This window comes from Impatiens glandulifera, chromosome 4, assembly GCF_907164915.1.
Source record: "Impatiens glandulifera chromosome 4, dImpGla2.1, whole genome shotgun sequence".
Taxonomy (NCBI): Eukaryota; Viridiplantae; Streptophyta; class Magnoliopsida; order Ericales; family Balsaminaceae; genus Impatiens; species Impatiens glandulifera.
In genome coordinates this window covers 748,895-770,209 of record NC_061865.1, presented here as the reverse complement: position 1 = coordinate 770,209, position 21,315 = coordinate 748,895, and the positions used below count along the sequence as shown (strand labels likewise).

Sequence of the window (21,315 nt, the reverse complement as noted above, 5' to 3'; positions counted from 1 at the left end):
AACTCCCCATTAATGTCATTTTATTTTAGATTCCATGTCTACCTAAGCAATTAGTAGACAAAACAATCAAACGTGGGTTTTCTATTTTTTTTTATCAAATATATTTCATTTAAAAAATAATGTGAAACTTAGCTATCAATCAAAAAAATAAAAAAAAATAAAAAAATAAAAACAAACTTTAGGAAGTTCTTGAGAAGTGTTGGCATATCATGGGAAATTGGGACCCTCGACAATCCAGCCCATATCAAAACCTGTTTTTTTGAACTCATAAGGTTTGAACGGTTAACTTTGCACCATATTAAATTGAAATTCTATTTATTTAATCGGTAATTTAATTCGGTAATTTAATTCATTATATTTGATTATATATAGTTTGAATAATATAATTTTACAATTTTTTTAATAGGATTGAATAAATTTACATTTCTTTTATTCTACTCATTAATATTTAATATGTTTAATTTTTTTTTATAAATCTCTTAACATAACAAAATTTATAGTTGATAATACATCTTATTATAATTAAATTTATTTATTTATATTAATATTTATTTATTTTTGTTAAAATATCTAATTTGACAATTTCAAATATTTTAATTAATAAATTAAAATATGATAGTTACTTACTAAAAAAAATTATATTAGGATGAGATACAATTTAAAAATACAAATTGAAAAATGTATTTTTATTTGAATAATCCTAATATAATATGAATTTAATTCAATAAGAACTCAGTCTAATCTGAAATAACTGATCCAAATTAGTATTTCGGATTCAAATCGAATTTCGGATTAATCCGCTAAATATGCACACCTAACTATACTTATCATAAGCATGAGATTGTACCTAGTTAATGAGACACTTATGATATTACTAAATAAATTTATTCATTAATTTTATGTGACATTGTGGATAAGATAACAAATATAATCATCGATATTTTAGTTGACCGGAACGAGACAAGAATGATATTTGTATCTCTACCCCGATTTAAAATAATAAATATAATTAAATAACAATTTGTTTGATTTTGACAGAAATTCAAAAAGTTGTTAGGGGAAGTTGAATTACATGCTAATTTGGGAGTAGAAATTGGTTTGAGGGTCAAAAGGGAAACGTTAGAAAAGCTCAACTGTGGATTGAAATTCAAATCTCCTTACTATGAGGAGTGAGGGAGGACGACGATCATTCATTTCCAAAACTCATCATTCATAATTCATCTCTATATAAATACTTCTTTCTTTCACTATCTTCTATCTTCTTCTTCTTCTTCAAATCCATCTTTCCATTTATATATACTGTATCTATATCACAATCATAATCATGCTCTGATCGATTTTCTTCTTCTGTTACCATTCGCTTCTTTCTATGGAAACCGTAACGAGCTCAGCGTTCAAGGCGATTGTGGTCTCCATTCGCAGCAGCAGCGATAATATTGGTTCGCAGGCCGACAGAATTCATGTTCTTCGTCGGTTTTCTCCTCTGGTCTCTCTTCGCCAGAAGAGGAGGCCAATCGCTCTTCTCCCGATGATCTCAGCTTCTCGTTTTTCTTCTTCAGATCATCTCCAGGTAGATCTCCAATCATTTTATTTACATTTCAATTTATTGAATACCAGCATGTTTGATTGTTTGCAGATGAATTTTCATGATGAACACTTTGAAGTTCAAGGTACTAATGAATCAATTATAACCTAATTAGTAACTTGATCTTCTCTAATTCTCTTTAGTAACTTGATTAGGTCGGATCATGGCAACTGTTCATGTTAGATTCCAGTTGCAGAGAGAATGCTTGTTTGGCCAGCAATTCTACTTAGTTGGGGATAGCCCCATGATTGGTTGTTGGAATACTCAAATTGCAGTGCCACTCGAATGGTCTGAAGGACATGTTTGGACTATTGATATGGTGAGCTACCTATGATCTTGAGTTTTGTTAATTGATCACGAATCCATGATCATGATCTTGTTTGTCTGTCAAACAGGACATACCAATTGATGAAACTATCCAGTACAAGTTCATACTAAAAGGAGAATCTAGTAAGGATGTTATATGGCAACCAGGATCAGACAGGATTCTAAACACATGGAAAACCAACAACAAGATTGTGGTTTACGAAGATTGGGACGATTCACTTCTTCAGAAGGTCGTCGAAGAAGAACCCGTATACGTACATCAAATCTCGAGTACAATGAATTCAGATAACTTATCGTTTGAAGATGAAATGAAATTGTCCAATGTCATGCCCATGAGCAGTAGTAGCACCATGGAGAAGAAGAAGGATGAAGAGATATTTGAATCAAACCTAAATACGTTAAGGAAAAGATTCGCTATGCATGAAGGGGGAAGTAATTTCGAGAGTAATGGTGTTGCAGCCGCAGTGAACAACAATAATAATAATTCCGAGGCGGATGATGCTGATCAAGAACAACAACATGAAGATGATCAGATGGCCGAGACAGAACCAAGCTTTGTTGCGAATGCCTCTTCTTATGGTGGCGACTTAGTTGATGAGGTAAAAGCTTGATATGTTCACCTCTTTCCTTTTTTCTTCTTCTATTTTTTATTAGTATTGTTTCCTAAAAATGTTTTTTTTTTTTTCATTTATTTGTCAAGAATTCTGAATAATATGAAATGCTAAACACTTTTCATATATATATAAAAGAGAGAAAGAAAGTTTTGAGCATTATCATACAATATATTTTCTCATATTTGGAATATAGATAATGATTGAATATAGTTTATAAATTGATGTGATTTTTAAATTTTAACTAACAATTAATGATAGGTTAGTAAAATGTAATAACTAATATGCTAGTTGTGGCTCCAAAAACAAATGAACATGGGTATATTATTTTTGGGAATTACCCATTTACCCTTTGGATATATATAACAAAATAATGTAGAGGGGTAAAAAGGGAAATATAGAAAAAGATCTAAATTAAAAAATTATCATCGAAAACAAAAACATAAATTGTAAGTGTTCCAAACCGAGCCTGACCTCAAAACACAAACTACTAGTAGCCACTCAAATCATGACTCCGAAAGGAAAATTTTCAATGAGGCGGGATAACTCTATTCGTATTTATCAATAATCTCATAATCTAAATAAAACAAAGAGAAAACAAGGAATGGTTCAATTGTGTATTATTCTTTGCTGTAAGTATAGATCCAAAAATTGACACACGAAATCAACGGCTTCTCAGCTAATTCGTATCTCAAAATAAATAAACAAGTGAAATTAGAAATTACCATGAATCTCATCTCAAGACAACGTTCAATTTGTTCTCCACCTGCTCCCTTACATTCCACTACAACCAATGAAAACCGGAATACATTAATTATAAGTGTTGCGTCTTCTCTTATGTAACTACCAACAGGCAAACGAATATGTAGAAAAAGAAAAACCAAGTACCTGTAAATCATTAATTTCTTCATCTGTTAGGGAACGTTCCATGGATCGGTATGCTATCCTATAACAGTGACTAGTCATGCCCTTTTTGTTTGTAAAATTATCAATAAGCTGCACCTGGAAATAAGCCACCAAATACAGTTGAAAAATAAATCACACTTTGCTTTCAGGGTGGATATACAAGTACAACAAACAGTTATTAATTAGTTAAAATATTATGAAAATGATAAAGGGTATTTTAGTCGATGATTTGATTAATGAAGTGACTGCCAATTGAATAAGGGTTATTTGGATTAAGTCTAACAAGGGTAAATAGATACCTCCTCCACAAGATCTCCTGCGATTCCACGAACAATCTCACAAAGATTGTTTTCAGTGAATGACTCGTTGATCCAGAAACTCATGTCCTTGTAACAAGGAGGAAACTGCAAATGAAATATTTGTCAGTGGAAATTACTGGAAGCTTAATATGAAGCAAACAAAAAAAAAAAAAAATAAAACAGTCTATTCATACCTTTGAAAATGGTTTGAACTTCTTTCCAAGCTGGCCTTTTGAAAACTACATCAAGAGATAATTAATGATGTGATCTATTTATAATAAGTGTTTTACTTTGCATAGAACAAAAATACAATGTCACACCAAATATTAGGTAACCAAAGAATAAGAGCAAGAGTTGTAAAGTGAATTACTTGAGAAGTAAACCGCTCATCGGTTGACCAGAAAAGACGAATATCTGGTATGTCAAAAAGGACCATGGCCAAACGCTCCAATCCAAGTCCGAAAGCCCATGCAACTTCATTGTTTCTTCCGCCTCTCTTCAATATCTCTTGTTCAGTCACCCCACAACCCAAAACTTCCAACCATTTCTCCTGTACACGCACAGCAAAGGATTATTGATTCCATTACAGGTTAAAGATAACTTTATATATGACATTACATCACAATTGTAAAAAAATTATCATGACGATATTTCCAGTACCATTATCTTCAAACATTACATTTTCCCCAGTTAATTGAAGTTAAAAGTTGGTATGCTCAGAAATTGTAACATTTGCGGGTTTTCTAACTTTATAATTCATGAAAAACTCAATGTCCACATTAAATTCCTCTTCCTTATTTAGGACACCCTTTCTTCATATCTCAGCTATATTATGTCTTTGATCATTTTACCATCAATAGCAAGTACAATGGTACAAAAATTCAACTTAGACTACTTATCAGTGGCTGAGGGATAAATTCATATAGCTTCTGTTAACAACATATGTGAATATAGTATTCAACTATTCATGTAATTCCAAGTGACAAAGTAACGAAAAGAGGCAATATTGTTTCTTCAGAATTTCTTCCTAGTTTCAGTACAGTTCTTAATAAGTCCTCTATTCGCATCTACAACGGATAAGATAATATCATGTGGACAAATTAACTTACCTGAAAAAAAATCTCAAGTTCAAATGATGGATTTGTAAATGGGAAATAAGTGTCAATCCAGCGCATTTCCACAGCACCTGAAAGGCTAAAAACCATTAGGCTGAAAGGGGATGGATAAAGAATACTCCAATGTTGCAAAGGCAGATACTTTTGCTTTATTTCTTTTAAATGATATTTGTTCTTTCATCATACTGAAACGAACCAATTACTGGTCTGTTTTGTCAAATAAATTTCTTTCATGTTGATCATTATCTTAAAAAATAGTTTTGTTTGTAAAATTTACAATTATCTAAAAGACAATCTAATCAAGATACAAAAATAATTTGATCATTGCAAAAAATTACACTATAATTTGGATTATGATCAAGAAACTGATTTGAATACAAAATGTAGCAACAAAAATTACACTACAATCTGGATTATGATCCAAAAAAATTTATACTAAACGGAAAAATTAAAAACATTCAATTCGCGTTTTCAATGAGATCGTTATTGTGACAAAATACTAGTTTCCAAATAGGCTCATTATTTGAAAGTAGGTAGTACACATCCTTCTATTTCTCATTCTATTCTTAATCAGACATAAATCTCTTATATGGGTCAAACATTTTTAGTAATAACTATTGGAGAGTAGCATTCTATCCTCTCACCAAATCAAATAAACTAAATAACTTCATATAATTATCTGCAACAATTCAAGGACTTGAGTAATTCATACCAAATAAATGTAGGGCCAGACCCTCAAGACACGTTTTCAAATCATCAGCTGCATAGGAGGTGGCATCCATTCCAGATGCCTCCCAATCAGCAGGACTGAAAACACGAACCCCTTCCATCTGCACTAAAGGCAAACTTAAGATAGGTACGAAAATAAGTTACTAAGACTAGCATTTTTACGTTCGTGATGCTATTAATAAACCTGATGAAATACTGGGTAGTGTGTTGCATCAATAGAATCTCTACGATAAACATCACCAGTGACAAGGAAATGAGTGTGCCCTTTCCTCAGCAGTTCAGCTTGATGTGCACTCGTATGGCACCTTAGAACAGTTTGAGAATCTACATAATACGTATCATTGTAACTTCTACTCACATGATCTTCAGGCACCAATACATTATCAAAGTTCTGCAAGAAGACTGCCCAATCAAATCATCAACTAAAGTATAAATACAAATGATATTTTAGTCATTTAACCCAAATAATCCACTTTTTCATCAAACAACGTTTCTCCAAAAAAAAAAGCCTATATCAAACAAACATAGAAAAGACTGACATCTATAGACTGTAGATTATCAATGTGAAGCATGATAATCCAAACATAACTAATGGTTTTATAGAATTGAGTTGAATATTCTATCAATGTAGCTATCCCTATTCCAAACGTAGCAATATCATAAACATGTTGGTTTAGCACTAAAAAACTGGATTCATTACAGATTGTAGTGTAAACTTGTTGGACAGTGTACCTCTTTAGTGGAAACAATAGGAGATAGGTCATCAAACTTGTCAAATCGATTAGAATATTTAGAGTCAAAATATCTATGAATTTCATTCTTAAGAATGCCTAGGGGATGCTGATCTCTCCTGTGAAGTTGCATTCCAATTTTGGAGAAAATTGTATCAGGTACGTTGTTTGTTGGATCATCCCTGACAACATCTGTAAAACAACAGTTTACAAAGATGAACACAGTCAGTTCAAATTGAAATTGAGAATGAAAGAAGTTCTGAAGTTACCTTCTCTAGCGATTTTGACTCCTCCTCCAAGGTCGAGGACGGCTCCAACAGGTTGTCTCCACTTTTGAGTGCGAATTTTGTGAGATTGAGGGGAAAGAGAAGCGGATGTGGTACAGTAACGAGAGAAAGGAATGGAAACGGGGAAGCTTCTGAAGCCATTACAGTGAAGGAAGAAGGATCCAGAATGTTTTGGGATAGAGAAGATGGATGAGTGAGCCATGATGATGAAGGCCATAACCGCCCTCCCTGCTTGAGCCGCAGAATCAATATCACGTCTTTGCCAAATCGTAAACACTCTTCACTAAATTCGCTCTTTTAAGATTTTTGTGGTTATAGGTCATGATATTTTTTTACTTTATATTTTGTTTTTAATACTTAATAAGGATATATGACTTCTCACTTTATTTACAATATTATTCATTTTATAGACTAATGTTGTGTTATTAGTTATGTGTTTATAAGATATATAAATTATATATTTTATTAGTGTTTAATTAAAATAATAAAAGAAATATAAATTAAATAAATTTTATAATTTTATGTTTATTTGTAACATAAAAAAATAATAATAATAAAAAAAAACAAAGAGTAAAAAACTATTGTATCCTTTGTATTTATATAAATTATAATAATATTTCTTATTAATTCTATTTAAACTAATAAAAAATAATTAAATATCATATAAATATTTTTAAACATAATAATATATATATGTATATGAGATTTTTATTACTATTATTAAATATATAATAACAAAATTACAATTAAATTAGTGAACTTGAATAATTTGAGAGCCTTCCATTTTATTATTTTTTTATATATGGTTATAAGTTGTGGATGATTAATAAGAAATTTAGGTACCTTCTAAAAATATAAATTTATTCTATTATTGGCCAAGCTGAAAATCTATCTAACTAAAAGATTAATTATAATTAATTTAAAGTATTTAATATAATTTGACCTAGAAATAAAAGAAAATAAAGTTAAGAACTTAGGTTAAAATAAGAAGAATTTAAATATAACCTATTTGTCTTTTTTTTTTTTTCCTTTTTATTTAATCACGTTACATCCTTTCAAAACAAAAAATGTATAAGAGAGTAAAAATTAAAAATTAATGGGGTTAAGAAATGAAGAATAGAAAGTAGACAATTTTATACTTAGTCTTACTTTTACAATTTTATACCTTATTTAAGGGATGAAATCCTCTGTTACGAATCTCACATGTTTCTTGGGTTCCTTCTCATATATTTTGAATATTAAAAAAAAATTATATTTTACTGAATTGTCCCCTTTTCTTTCTGCGAGGAGCATGTATACTCAAGACTCAAGAGTAGAGGATCCCAAGTGCTCATTTGAAGTATAAATTGTACTTTTTAACTCATTGCATATACAATATTTTTTAACCAAACATCAACTTAAATTTACTATAGATATTATTATTATTTTATATCTACATTATTGTATTTGCATAAACAAATGTTCATTTTTTATGGTGTTCTAAATAATAAAAAAAATATATGTTGACAGTGGGATTTGAACCCACGCCCTTTCGGACCAGAACCTTAATCTGGCGCCTTAGACCAACTCGGCCATATCAACTTGTTGAAAAACTTTTCTTATACAAATTATTTGTTTAATCTACATACAAATAGGCCAAATGAATTGAAGAAATTGTCTCAAATTCAATCCACATATTTCAAATCTCTAAACTTCTAGATAGAAGATAAGCTTTTACTTGAAACATTGCCTCCAAATTTCTTAAGTTCTCAATGTGTTTGACAACACCAACTCTCATTGAATAGATACTATTGAGAATCAATCCCATCATGGCATTGTAGCTCTTCACCATTGTAATCATCATCATTCAAGAGTTATTTCCTTTAGGCATATTTGGATTTTTTTTTTCCATCATCACCAACTTCTCATATTTGTATAGAAGGTTATGAGGAAGTCCACTTCATCAAACACCACCAACCACAATACTCATTGACATGATCAATTCGAAACACCAATTAGTATAAGAAATTTACATAGTTGAATTCCATCATTAACTAACTTAATCATGACCCAATATTTGATAATGTGGCCCGTTTTATTGAAAATTGAGTTGTTAGTACTTAGTAGTATATTGGCGTATATTGTTGTTTCTTATTTTCGTCATGTTTGTTTCTTTGTGTGTATTTTTGTAACATTATCTATTTATATAAATAAAATCATAAAAAATGGTTCAATTAAAATATGCATGTTTCTTTTCTTTTAAAAGGTTTATACAATAAATAAATGAAAGTATTTAAACAAAACTACAAAAATACACTTAAGAAAACTAAAAAAAACAGTTCAACAAACATAAAAAAAAAACTAAATTATTGAGCTCGGAGATCCTCCAAACTAAACTATACTACACAGGTTTTCTAATTAAGCTCTGAGAGCACCATGAAAATAACTTTGTTGATATTGATTATTTGAATTTTGAACGGTTTCTTTCATAATAAGAATGAAATTAATTCGCACCAATTCTCACCCCTAAAATCCACAAAACCAAACCAGTCAATATATCTCGACATAATCCACAACAGATCCGCACAATCCATTAGATCTAGTCACATAGAAGGCTTCGTAATATTGGACATTCAATAAAGAAACCAGATATTAGAGTTACTTTATTTTTTAATCAAATTGTTACACCTTTTCAGAAAATTTAAAAATATCTGAATATAACTGTTATGATTATATAATTAAAATATCTGAAATTGATTTATGGGTACTTATTATGATTTTATAATTAAAATATTTTCTTAAGCTATAACTTTTATTTTATGAATATATATTAATTTAAAAAAGAAGAAAAAGTTGATAACCAATTCAATTGATTATACTTTAGTTTAGAAAATAGATATTTTATCTCATATCTAAAAAATATTAAAAATAAAATAGTCCAAATTTGAAATTTCTGATAAACAGCATTGACGTGACCATGTTGGATCTATCATCTATGTAGTCCGAAATAGTAAACGATAATAACGACAAAAATATACTGTCGTTATTGATAGTTTTTCGTCGCTAAAAATTAACATATTTTTGTTTGTTTATATTGTTATCATCCTAGCCCCCGAATAAATTTTATGAAAAAATCTTTTAAGAAAAATAAATTATTTTCTATATGCGAGTGAATTTAAATGTGATTTAAACTCTTTATATATAAAACTGTTGGGGGTTATGATCTTACATTGAAGTTCAAATACGATATAATCACCAAAAAAATTAGCCGTTGGTAAATAAATATATCATATAGATACCCAAATTTTAGTATTTTTTTGCACAGTATTCTCTAAAATAGTCTTTTTTTTATTTTTTTTTATAAGAATCCAAATCTGATAAAAGTAAAACTTTTATTAAGAGAACCTAGGCTCTCATCTCAGTTTTAAACCCTTCAAATCCCTATTCAAAGATGTCCCACAAATTTCATTGAATCTTTCTAACCCACTTTTCTATTTTAAAAAAAAAAAAACTATCCTACTCTTTTAAGTTGAGACAAACAATAATAAATTTGTTCGAATAAATACAAATATAATGAGACAACATATCAAGAACAATATTCCAAGGGAGGAGGAACATAAACAGCTTCTATAAAAAGCTTGGTGAAATCTCAATATTGAGTCGAAGAAACGAAAGCAAGCACAAATAGAAATGAATCACCGATTCTGGACAGATTCAATTGCCTTCTTCCATTGATGAGCTCTCTGTTTCGCGTCGTCGAACGACAACACCTTCTTTGGCTGTGTTTGCGAGAAGAAAAGAAACGTGAATTCACATTTAGCATGGTATAATATGGTTAAAACTTAACAGTGCATAACTTACAGTGCATATCTTGAAATAGGAAGGGGTCATGACTTGAACATTAAGCTCATTGGGATTATCTGACCAAGGTATATCTCCTTTACCCACTAATTTAGAAGGATCTACATATATCAACTTTGGCTTGTTTGTAAGGATAAGCTGCACTTTCTTGTTTGTTATTTTCCTTAATTTCTTCACCTTTGAGATCATCAAAACTGATTCTCCATCTTCTAGGAACTGTTGCCTATTCAAAAATACACCTCCCAATTAATTATTCACATCTTTTAACACCAAATAATAGATGCCAGAGACTTACCATTTTGAGTCAAAAGAGTCGATGGAAGCAAGCCGAGTTATATGGCCATATCCCGAAGGTGAATCAGAACCTTCACCCTCACCTCGTTGGGCCTAATAGTAAAGAGAGTTGAGTCAGGAATGTTAAACATCGATAAATTGCAACTGAAAGTGAAGGCAAAGACACAAACTCTTTTATCGAGAGCAAGTTTTGGAGGAGTTTGAGCCCTTATGTTCTTCCAGTCTATTCCGTTAAAGAATGGATGGTTCTTCAGTGAAGCATAACCATCACTTCCAGCACCTGGTCTCCTTCTCGGCTCAACATGCTATATATCATCATGTTACATGCTTAATATTTCTTTTTGTATCATATCTGGAAATTTATTGGCAGTAACTAAATGAATTTTCAATGTCTCTAGCTAATCTAGAAACATATCCGAAACAAAAGCACAAGTGTTTCCAAATGGGTGGGATCACATTAATTACTACTGATTAGAGATGGATCTATAGTTCCTAAATGTAACCAGAGATGACATGCATATCAATTGAAACATGATTTCCTTCCTACCAGAAATAATCCTAACAATTAATTATTTGAAACGGGAAAACTGAATCTAAGATTAATAGTATAGACAAGCTGATAACAAGTTACAATATCAATGTAGCTAAATTAGTTAAGTACCAGTAACTGATCTATGACATCCCTGGCTTCATTTGAGAAGTAATCTGGAAATCTAATATCCCTGGCGACAATTCTTTGAAAAATAAGCCATTCACTTGCATCCTTAAAAGGAGAAGTTCCTGAAAGCATCTGGTACAAAGTGCATCCCAAAGCCCATAGGTCGTTTCTGTTTTCAAATATTCAAACGAGCATAAGACGATAATATAACTAACTATACAAGTTCATTCAATGCTCTTAATTAATACTATATTTCCTTATCTTTTTGTTTTTTAGTAAAATTCAATTTTATAAAAGACAACAAAGACAAAGAAACACACAACGCAAGAAAAAGGGCACCAAGCACAGTGCCTAAGGCTGTCAAAAAGGTTGGTAGCCTTTAGCAATGGAAGTTAGAATGTTAAGAAACAAACTTTTCAGTCTTGAAGCCGGTCTGTAATTCCCATCAAAACTACATCTAAGGGTCTTCTCCATCCAAATAGCCCACCAAAAAATAGTAGAAAAGATAGCAAGTAGTTAGTTGTATCAAAATCCCTTACCCAAAAGTTGCTGGAGAAGAATTAAGGACTTCAGGAGGAACATAAGCAGCTGTTCCGACAAAGGTGCAGGCCTTATCGTCTGAAAACAGAAAAAACAAACAAACAAAATATATATGTGTGTGAACGAACACATTGAAAGACTTTATTCATTCTTGTTAGTCCTATGAAGCATGAAGATTTCAATAACAGTACATTGGATGGCATCATCTTGCACCAGATAAATTAATTGAAAGGTCAATCAATGTTCAAAATAGGCAGCGGGAATTCACCAGATGCAGCATTTGGTAGAACTTTAACTCGACTGTTCTCCATAGGCTTCACACTACCAAAATCAGCAATTTTAATGTGTCCATCTTTTGTCAATAGCAGGTTCTCTGGCTGCATTTATAACTTGTCAACTTTCGAAAGATACCCATATCAGCCATCCCATTTATGGAAACTGATTACCTTGATGTCTCGGTGTATCAATCCCATGCCATGTATGTATTCAAGAGCATCAACAACTTCAGCTGCATAAAAGCAAGCTTCTACCTCGGGTAATCGTTCCTTCTGTGAAATTACAGAATGTCAGGTATACTAATATTACTTCTGCATTGAATCATTAAATAGAACAATCCAATTCATATGTTGTCTCATTCACAAAAGCAGTTACAGAGTAAAGAAGAAAATATATATATCCATAAAGTTTGCTCACCCTGATTATTTGATCAAAAAGTTCTCCACCTTCACAGGACTCAAGTGCCATGTCTTCTTGTATGATAATGAAAGAAATGAGCAATGTTAACAAAAATAAAAAAAAGAACAAAAAAAACTTTACTTAACTTGTTATCCTAATCATCGAGAGAATATGCGAAGAGATCTAGACAAAGCTGGGGAATAGAAATTGTACCTAAAGCTTTAACAACTTACATAGGGAGGATGCATCTTGAAATGTAAAATATAGCCTTACAACACCCGGATGATCCAACTGATCTAATACAATCCGCTCCAACTTTACATATGCACTTTTATTTTCCTTGGTGATGAACTTTTTATCCATGACTTTTAATGCATACACCACTCCCGTGTCTTTTTTCTTAGCTCTAACAACCTGATAAATGAAGCATGATAATGAATTTTCTTAAACTAAAGCTGAAAGAAACCATGACAGCTTAGTGTTGTTGATGCATTACTAGAATTAAGGAAGGGAATTACCGAGATATTTGAATGTAAATAGATAACTAATAGCGAAAAACCCCTAATTCTTTGGGGAAGGTTCTCAAAATTTAGCTTGAGGCTAACTAGGTATAGTGTCCATCTGCTCTTACTAAACCACTAGTGTCCTTTTTCCACTGCAGATTTACATGATTCCCTTCAATTGGCTTCCAATCAATATTTCTCCTTTTAAATGCCTTGGTTTTTCAGCAATGCTGATAATCCCATTGCTGTTTTTGGATGTTGGAGAACAAGTTCAATTTGAAACATTTATGGTGAACCCAAATTTCTTTTTATCTCCTTCATGAGGTGGTTTAATAATGCCAGAATCATAAGAGCAGACAGCATATTGGGACCAATGAAGGTAATCAATCGGCTTCATTTTTAACATATTAAGACACAAATCCACCTAATATACTACAGATGCGGTTTCTCACAAAGAATATGCGTTTGGGGTGGAGCAATATATATATATATATAAAAGGAAAGAGTTGAATGATCTGACCTTGGAATAAGAACCAACGCCATGGATCTTTCCTAACTCGAAGTCATTAATGGTGAAATTCTCTTGCGGTGCTCTGTATACGAAACTCTTAGATCTTGGAATGTTACGACCATTAGAAGAATTGGTCTGAATAGTTAGCTTTGCAAGGGATTCTTCCTCCATTGTAGTCGATTAATTGTAGCATTTAATCTTCACCCAAACCCAAAGAATGGAACTTTAGACATTCATACAAATTTGTGCCCTAATAATCCTTACAAATAGATATACAAATCCATCCTTCTTCTTGGGCGTCCTTCTCTCAGACAAAAGAGGAAGTTAGACCGTTGCAAATTATATCTCTTATAATTTCTTTATTATTGCAACTATTTTTCAAACTAAATTATTTTCAACTAAACATTTTTATTTGACTATTTTAATTAAATTAATTTTTATTATTATAATATAAATAGTTTGATATAAGTATTTTGTTTTCTAAATTTCTTCTTACTTTTATAATTAAGAAAATGTGAAGATTTATAAAATATACAAAAGACAATTTTAAAAAAGATTATATGAATAATGTGTTTCATAAAATAATGTTACATTTGATCATTTTAACTAAATGTTTACACGTGAATATATATTTGTATAGTTAAAACTACATTCAATCCTATTACATTGGATTATATTTGATTGATAAGATATTTATTTGAATATTTTATCTTACATATATAGACTAAGAGTAATAATAACAAAAATGATGGACTTGCAACTACCTTTATCTCCACTTGAAAAAAATAAGACACAATGAAAAAAAAAATAAGTTAAAGAGATAAAACTTTGTTAATGACCATGTTCGGGACATAATGGTCCGAATATTCCTTCTACGTGATAATTTTGTTTTTTCTTTTTACATGATAATTTTGTTTTTTCACGTGTTGTTACTTCGAAATTTGAATGTCCTTGGCAATGCTCTCCCAGTCCTTATTCATATACTAATCATATTTAATAATAAAAAAAAATTGTGAGGAGAGATAAGAGATAATTTTATTTTCAGCCAATCAGATTACACAAATTATTCTTTTGATTTATAAATTTTCTAAAAGATATTTCAAACAAATTTTTTTAATAAATAAAAATGTATAATCAAGCTGGAATATTTATAAAAAATTCTTATTAATCAAATTATTAATTAATATATTACAATTGAATATTAAATTAATTCAATTATTTGAATAGAATATATATCAAATCTTACTAGGTAGTTTAAATTAAATTAAGACAATATCTTCAATTTTATAACCTATAAATCAGATGTTTTTTCTATTCAAATTAGGTCAATATAATGGTTGGAAGATCAATTTAAATTATTCTCTTGTACCTAATTTATAAGATGATTTAAATTAATTTTCAACATAATTTTAAATAATATGAACCAAAATTATAACTATTTATATCCTATACAAGAATAATTATAAAATAAAAACAATTAGCTCAAAGTACTAAATATAGATGGATCAATTGTGAGACTTCATATTCTTCTTAATTGAAGTTGGTTGGTGACAAGTTTTTTTTTTTCAATTTCAAATAAGGGAATAAAAAATATAGTTGTAGTGAATTTAGGTATGTTGAGCCAAAATAAATAAAGAATGAAAGAATTTAGGTATGTAACAACAACCAACCTAACCGTCACTTCCGCCGCCGGCTCAGCTACCGGTCCAATTCATTATTCAGAAATGACTAACCGATGAACTCAAACTAATCTCTATCTCATCTTCATCTTCTTCGATGGAATTGTTTGATTTCCGAAACTTAGAGATAGAGCTAGGGTTTCATCCAATCCAGACTTTATTTCTTTCTCCCTGGAAATGGACCCGGAACGAACATCCTCAGCACCAGAATCTTCCTCATCGTCACACGAGGCGTCCACTTCTTCTCCGGTAAGGCATGAGGAGGAGGCGGCGGTGGCGGCTGTGGAGAGGCGCGAGAACGATCGAACATCGCAGGAGCATTCTCATAATGTAGAACATCGCAGGGCATTGAGGGAAGACACTTGGTCCTGCATCGTCGTACTCATTACCTTCTGGTTCTTCGGTACGATGCTAAAATACTTTTTACCTTATTTAAACCATCTCAGGAACTTGATAGTTTTTGTATTTGCTTGTTTGTTCAGTTGCAATGACTTTAATTTTGGGTGTATTTGGTGCTTCCAACTTACAATTAACACCAAATTCTTCTATATTAATCAAGCCAAACGTTTGGTTTGTGGATCACATAAAGGTAATTTAATGGAAACTTCACGTTTTTTTGTCATTTTCATTTCCCTGCTGGTGTTGGTTGTTCTCAATTGAATGAATCAGTAACAGGTGGAGCAAATAAACGAGGCAGATTCTGGGCCAGTTCTGTATGGATTGTACAGTACTCCACCTCTCGATGTTGTTAAGATTTGGTCCGAGAATCATATCACCATTCTTCAAACCAGCACTTACAAGGCAAGTCATTTTACCCTTTTTCGTTTCTTGAAAAAGTTTATAATTCAATGTTTAAACTCTGTTTACTTGTGTTTCAGGAGTGGATGTATATATTGAATGAAGGATCTCAAATTAATATATCGTATAGCGTCGCCTCCTCCAGCTCGTTATCCTTAATCCTTATAGTATCCAAAGGTTTGCCTCTTCTTAGTACTAACTGGCTAGGCTTTTTGAGTTCATATGTGCAATATACTCTGTTTTTTAATAAATGCTTAAAACACGGAAATGAACAGGGAGTGAAAACTTAGAAGAGTGGATTGCTGACCCGGCTTATACCAATAGCACATTGTCATGGAATGTCATTAAAGGTGAAAACTGAGAATGAATTCAATAACATACAGTTATGGTTTGAGTCTTTGAGTTGTAAACTGATTTCAGTTAGTCTATTGCGATAGGAAATGGTTTCATCCAACAGTCTATTACTGAAAAATCGACTTATTATGTAGCAGTGGGTAATTTGAACTCGGAAGATGTGCAGGTGTGTTTTATATAGCTGTTGTTTGGTTTCTAGACTAGTTATGGATTTTTCATTTTACTAAACTTAAATGTAACAGGTGAATGTAAATATCAGTGTAAAGAGTTATTTGTATAATACAAGTGAGGCGTACTACACCTGTGTTGTTTCTCGTAGAAGTTGTAGTTTAAAACTGCTTTTCCCTAGCGGAAATTCAGCTGTTTTGACTTCTCAATCTGTTGGCGGTAATGATTGGTATGTTAAACTATCATATGGACCGAGATGGATAACATACGTTGTTGGCATAGGTGGAATGAGTTTTGTCATGTTTTGGGCTTTTCATTATCTGAACAATTTTCAATCGAGGAGTCTAGACAGAATAGTGCAAGATCAGAGAGCTCCTCTGCTGGCGCGTAAAGACTCTGATTTGTCTAGTTGGGGTTCTTCGTACGATTCAGTTTCAGATAACGACGAAGAACACGAAGAACCAGTGAAGGATGGGGAGTATAACAGCAATAATGTTCGTCGTCTTTGTGCAAGCTGCTTTGATGCTCCTAGAGACTGTTTCTTTCTTCCTTGTGGACATTGTGTTGCTTGTTTCACATGCGGATCGAGGTAAGATTGTGTTATTTTTCATTTTTTTTACTATAATTGATGTTTGACATGTAGTAAATATGCAGAATTACAGAGGTTGCGGGTACTTGTCCAATCTGTTGTAGGAACATAAAGAAGGTGCGAAAGATTTTTACTGTTTGATCCAATCTCAGGAAATTTCTTGCTCGGGATCTTGTTAATTGACAATTTTTGTCTCCAAACCGTATATTTAGCCCACTCATTAGAATTCAAGTGTCGAAATCTCGAAAAAAAAAGTAAGATGTTTTGTTGATCTGAATTATGATTTGTAAATTTGGATCATGTTTATGATATATCCTTTTAAAAAAAACACTATAAATGCAATTTTATATTTTGGTCTCTCCATTGTTAAATATCTGTATAGACTAGAGACAAAAGAATTGGACTGTGACGGGGTTTACTTACCATTCAATTGTCTCAAATTATTGAAAATTTAATTTAATTGCATATTCAAAATTAACTTATATGTATTGAAAATTTAATTTAATTACATATTTGATGAACTTGTTTTCATTACTTTCTCGAGATTATATTACACTCTGAAATAAATAAACTTACTGTATCATGAAGGTATTAACATTTTCTTTTTCGAAACAAAGTTAATATCATCGACCGTTTCAATATTCAAATGCTAACTATCTCATCAGTCTTCTTATTTTAACATATTATTTTTGTTTTTTAAACTAATTTATCACATTTATAAAAATAAAACAACAATTTTCTTTCTTTTTTCATTTCCCCTACATATTATACATTTTTAAACATTCAAACCATATTTGTCAGTTGTGAACAAATATATCTAAAAAAAATACTCAATCTAAAATACAAATACTTCTAAATTGATAAACCGTGTACAAAGTTAAATTATTATGAATTTTTTCTAAACATAATACAAATTCTATTTCTATTTTTAAAAAATCAAATATTTCTTAAAAAAATGTTAAAAAATATTTTTTTAGTCAACCAAACTAACTCTAACAAACTAAAATACGTGATTCTCGAAAACAATAACCAATTTAAAATAAATACGCCCAAATCGTCTTTAAATATCATTTTATTTAAAAACATGAGAAACTAATTAAAAAAATGAAAATGATACATTAAAATAAGATAAAACAACGTTTTTGTCTATTTATAAAAAAATTTAAAAGACTATAATTTTAATAATTTGATACCCATATTGCACAATTAAAATTTTAAGTTTCATTCGAATGAAAACGATTATTTTGATTAAATGATTTGTTTGGTTTAGGTTTCAAAATTCAGTTAACTTTAAAAAAAAAAATAGTCCATGAAACAGATAAAAACAAAGAAACTGAAAAGAAAAATAACATAGCCGTGGATCTATTTCAAGATTCAAACCAGATTTTAAGGAAAAACAGAGCCTAACTAAACCACCTTCTTCTTCTTCTTCATCTTGTTCTTGGTCGGAGTCTTTGATATAGAAATGACACATTACTATGATGAATACGCTGGTCCTGGTCCGTCCACCGTTGTAGAGATCTTCCAAGATTATAGCGGTCGTCATGCCGGCATTCTTCAAGCTTTAACCACAGGTACTAATTAATAGTAATTAAGTAGTAATTAAGTCGTGTAATCGCCGTGTTTATATGTTGTTAATTTGCAGACTTTGAAGCACTTCATCTACTCTGCGAACCAGGTATATATATATATATATATATATATATATTCTTGATAATCAAGATTGAGTAATAATTGTGATGAATTATGATATACAGAAAAAAACAACTTGTGTCTATATGGACAACCAGACGAAACTTGGCGAGTTGATTATCCATCAGAAAAATTACCAGTGGATCTTCCAGAGCCAGCAATCGGAATCAATTCAGCTAGAGATGGCTTGACTCGTTCAAACTGGCTTCTTCTACTCGCAACGCACAGCGATTGTTGGTTGTTGTCTGTAGCTTTCTATCTTGCGTCGCATCTTAACCGCGATGAAAGGAAGAATTTGTTCAACTTGATCAATGGAATGCACCCCATCTCCCAACTTGTTACAGGAATGAAGCCTATGGAAGTCAAATTAAGTCCAATTATAATCAAAATTGGTGGGGTTAACAAATTTGTATTTAGAAGAAGATCATACGGGTATTTCAAACCGCAGTATAAACCAACTGGGCAGGCTGATCTCGAGGCGAAATTGAGTACTATTGATATTTGTTCGTGTGGGAAATGTGGAGCGAATTATAAGGGAGGTGAGTTTTGGGTTGGTTGTAATATATGTCAAAGTTGGCTCCATGGAAAATGTGTCGACGTTACTCCAGCAATGGCCGAGTGCTTCCATTATTATAGATGCCCGTCTTGTAACTCCAAGATCCGCACCCGAGCCAACCAAAATATGTGAATAGATGGTGAATATCGATCGATAGAAATTAGAATAGTTTTAATATGCATGGAAGTTTAGATTTTTTTTTGATAATTTGAATATTATTCTTCATCACCTTTGTTTTCTTCTATTCAATCTTATTGTCAAAGAAAACAAAATAGTAATAACTTATTCATTATGTTAATTGAAAATGGCCATACATAACTTATATATATTGCATCAATTTGGTTTGGTGTGTTTTGAATTGACTATAACTGTTAGATGGATTGATTCCATTTAAAAAAAAAAAAGAAGTAAATGAATACCTTTTACACTAAAAAATAACAATATAATTTTTATATTTTATTTAATTAAAAAAAAACTAGATTAATTGCTGTATAACTCTTTTATTTTATATGTATAGACTTAATTGCTATTTGATTACATGTACCTAACTTAAGTAGTTTTCAAATGGTTTCATATGAGAGTCATTCAAGATTTTTTTTAATAAACAAAATGTTCATTTTTTTATTTTATTTTAACGTATCTTTTTCGTTTTTCTAATTAATTTGTCATGTTTATAAATGAAATAAATATTTATCTAAGTTTTGAACGTATTTTTTTTTTTTAAAAAATCAAGTATTTTTTCGAATTTGTCAAAAATTATTTTTAGTGACTAACCGTTATTCAATCAAATAATATATTTAAAAAAATTCGAATAGATTTATATTTATATATTAAATTGAATATTATTTTTTTTTGAAAAGATACACGTATTTCAATATTTCTAATATAGTTTAAATATCTTACCAAAATATTTAATTTGTGAGATTAATTGGAAAAGATGAAATGAGAGTGAATTACTATTTTCTTTTACAAATATAATAGATAATTTTATAAAATAAATATTATATTAGAGTAAAATACAAGGGAAATTTGACGAAATAATCCTAATAATAGGCTTATTTCCAAATTTAGCATAGACAAAATAAATTTTGCAAAATTAACCTTTTGCCATGGGTAAAAGACAATTCTACCCTTAATTAAAAATTTGGGTTATTTCTATTTCATTTCCTCTCTCTCCTCCTTCTCTTTCAGTTTTTCCTCGACCGACCTTTGGTTTTCCTTTCTCTCCTTTCAGTTTCTCCCATTTCAGTTTCTCTCTCGACGATCTAAGCGAAGCAACGAATGAAGCCGATAGATCAACTCCCCGAAGCAACGCCCCGAAATGCTTTCATCATTTCAGGTGAGTTATGCTCATTTTTCTGTCGTTTTCCTTGCATTAATGCTGAAATGGAATAATAGTTTAGGATTTTAGCGTTTTGGGGGGTAGATGAATGGTTTAAGGTTTAATATGCATCTGTCGCAGGTGAAAAATGCATCTGTCGCCTGCGAAAAATACATCTGTCGCCTGCGAAAAATGCATCTGTCGCCTGCGAAAAATGCATCTGTCGCCTGCGAAAATACATTTTTCGCCTGTCGGAGTTCACAACCTTCGCTGTTTGCGCGATTCTACTCGGAATCCTAGTTATTTTGATCATACACTTTTCTTTCTAACTTTTAGATTTAGAATCTCATGAAATTTTCTGAAATCTACCTGTGAATAATACAACAAATCTAGTTATTAAGGGTTGAAGTTTCAAATTTATAATGCAGGTTCTCAGTTATTAAGGAAAGATGCATTCAACACAAATGGCTTATATTGCAACAACTTGTTGCTTGGTGATTACATTGTTGGTTTCTATTAAATTAGTCTTGACACATATATTATGCTA

At 31.0% G+C, this 21,315-nt stretch overlaps 3 protein-coding genes and 1 non-coding gene across 4 annotated transcripts; 1 reads left to right on the top strand and 3 right to left on the bottom strand.

Annotated features, from left to right (window-relative positions):
• Positions 1 to 3,056: 3,056 nt before the first annotated feature.
• Positions 3,057 to 6,884, bottom strand: LOC124936838 (phenylalanine--tRNA ligase, chloroplastic/mitochondrial-like). The gene is made up of 10 exons (XM_047477359.1): positions 6,573 to 6,884; positions 6,305 to 6,495; positions 5,757 to 5,963; positions 5,556 to 5,673; positions 4,838 to 4,914; positions 4,099 to 4,278; positions 3,923 to 3,967; positions 3,729 to 3,833; positions 3,412 to 3,525; positions 3,057 to 3,307 (listed from the first exon to the last, which is right to left on the bottom strand). Exons 1-10 carry the CDS (start codon positions 6,805 to 6,807, stop codon positions 3,257 to 3,259), a joined length of 1,323 nt encoding a protein of 440 aa, XP_047333315.1. The 5' UTR covers positions 6,808 to 6,884; the 3' UTR covers positions 3,057 to 3,256.
• Positions 6,885 to 8,090: 1,206 nt separating this feature from the next.
• On the bottom strand, positions 8,091 to 8,171 carry TRNAL-AAG. The gene has a single exon. It is a non-coding gene; the product is annotated as a tRNA-Leu (tRNA).
• Positions 8,172 to 10,106: 1,935 nt separating this feature from the next.
• Positions 10,107 to 13,908, bottom strand: LOC124935809 (3-phosphoinositide-dependent protein kinase 1-like). Its single transcript, XM_047476236.1, has 11 exons — positions 13,621 to 13,908; positions 12,831 to 13,011; positions 12,616 to 12,668; positions 12,369 to 12,470; positions 12,191 to 12,299; positions 11,922 to 12,000; positions 11,386 to 11,551; positions 10,895 to 11,029; positions 10,726 to 10,817; positions 10,431 to 10,653; positions 10,107 to 10,348 (listed from the first exon to the last, which is right to left on the bottom strand). Exons 1-11 carry the CDS (start codon positions 13,780 to 13,782, stop codon positions 10,265 to 10,267), a joined length of 1,386 nt encoding a protein of 461 aa, XP_047332192.1. The 5' UTR covers positions 13,783 to 13,908; the 3' UTR covers positions 10,107 to 10,264.
• Positions 13,909 to 15,333: 1,425 nt separating this feature from the next.
• Positions 15,334 to 17,553, top strand: LOC124935775 (E3 ubiquitin-protein ligase APD2-like). The gene is made up of 8 exons (XM_047476198.1): positions 15,334 to 15,693; positions 15,773 to 15,879; positions 15,966 to 16,091; positions 16,169 to 16,265; positions 16,364 to 16,438; positions 16,526 to 16,608; positions 16,685 to 17,199; positions 17,265 to 17,553. The coding sequence occupies exons 1-8, from the start codon at positions 15,468 to 15,470 to the stop codon at positions 17,338 to 17,340; spliced, it is 1,305 nt and encodes a 434-aa protein (XP_047332154.1). The 5' UTR covers positions 15,334 to 15,467; the 3' UTR covers positions 17,341 to 17,553.
• The last annotated feature ends 3,762 nt before the right edge of the window (positions 17,554 to 21,315 follow it).

Excerpts from the sequence above, each read along its gene's own strand:
- LOC124935809 (XM_047476236.1), bottom strand. The coding sequence starts at position 13,782 with ATGGAGGAAGAATCCCTTGCAAAGCTAACTATTCAGACCAATTCTTCT. Across the intron at positions 12,669-12,830 it reads TCAAGATGCATCCTCCCTAT|ACATGGCACTTGAGTCCTGT; the intron begins GTAAGTTGTTAA and ends TCATACAAGAAG. Across the intron at positions 10,654-10,725 it reads GACTCTTTTGACTCAAAATG|GCAACAGTTCCTAGAAGATG; the intron begins GTAAGTCTCTGG and ends ATTTTTGAATAG.
- LOC124935775 (XM_047476198.1), top strand. The coding sequence starts at position 15,468 with ATGGACCCGGAACGAACATCCTCAGCACCAGAATCTTCCTCATCGTCA. Across the intron at positions 16,266-16,363 it reads AATCCTTATAGTATCCAAAG|GGAGTGAAAACTTAGAAGAG; the intron begins GTTTGCCTCTTC and ends GGAAATGAACAG. Across the intron at positions 16,439-16,525 it reads GTCATGGAATGTCATTAAAG|GAAATGGTTTCATCCAACAG; the intron begins GTGAAAACTGAG and ends CTATTGCGATAG.
- LOC124936838 (XM_047477359.1), bottom strand. The coding sequence starts at position 6,807 with ATGGCCTTCATCATCATGGCTCACTCATCCATCTTCTCTATCCCAAAA. Across the intron at positions 5,964-6,304 it reads CTATTGTTTCCACTAAAGAG|AACTTTGATAATGTATTGGT; the intron begins GTACACTGTCCA and ends GTCTTCTTGCAG. Across the intron at positions 5,674-5,756 it reads ACTACCCAGTATTTCATCAG|ATGGAAGGGGTTCGTGTTTT; the intron begins GTTTATTAATAG and ends CCTTTAGTGCAG.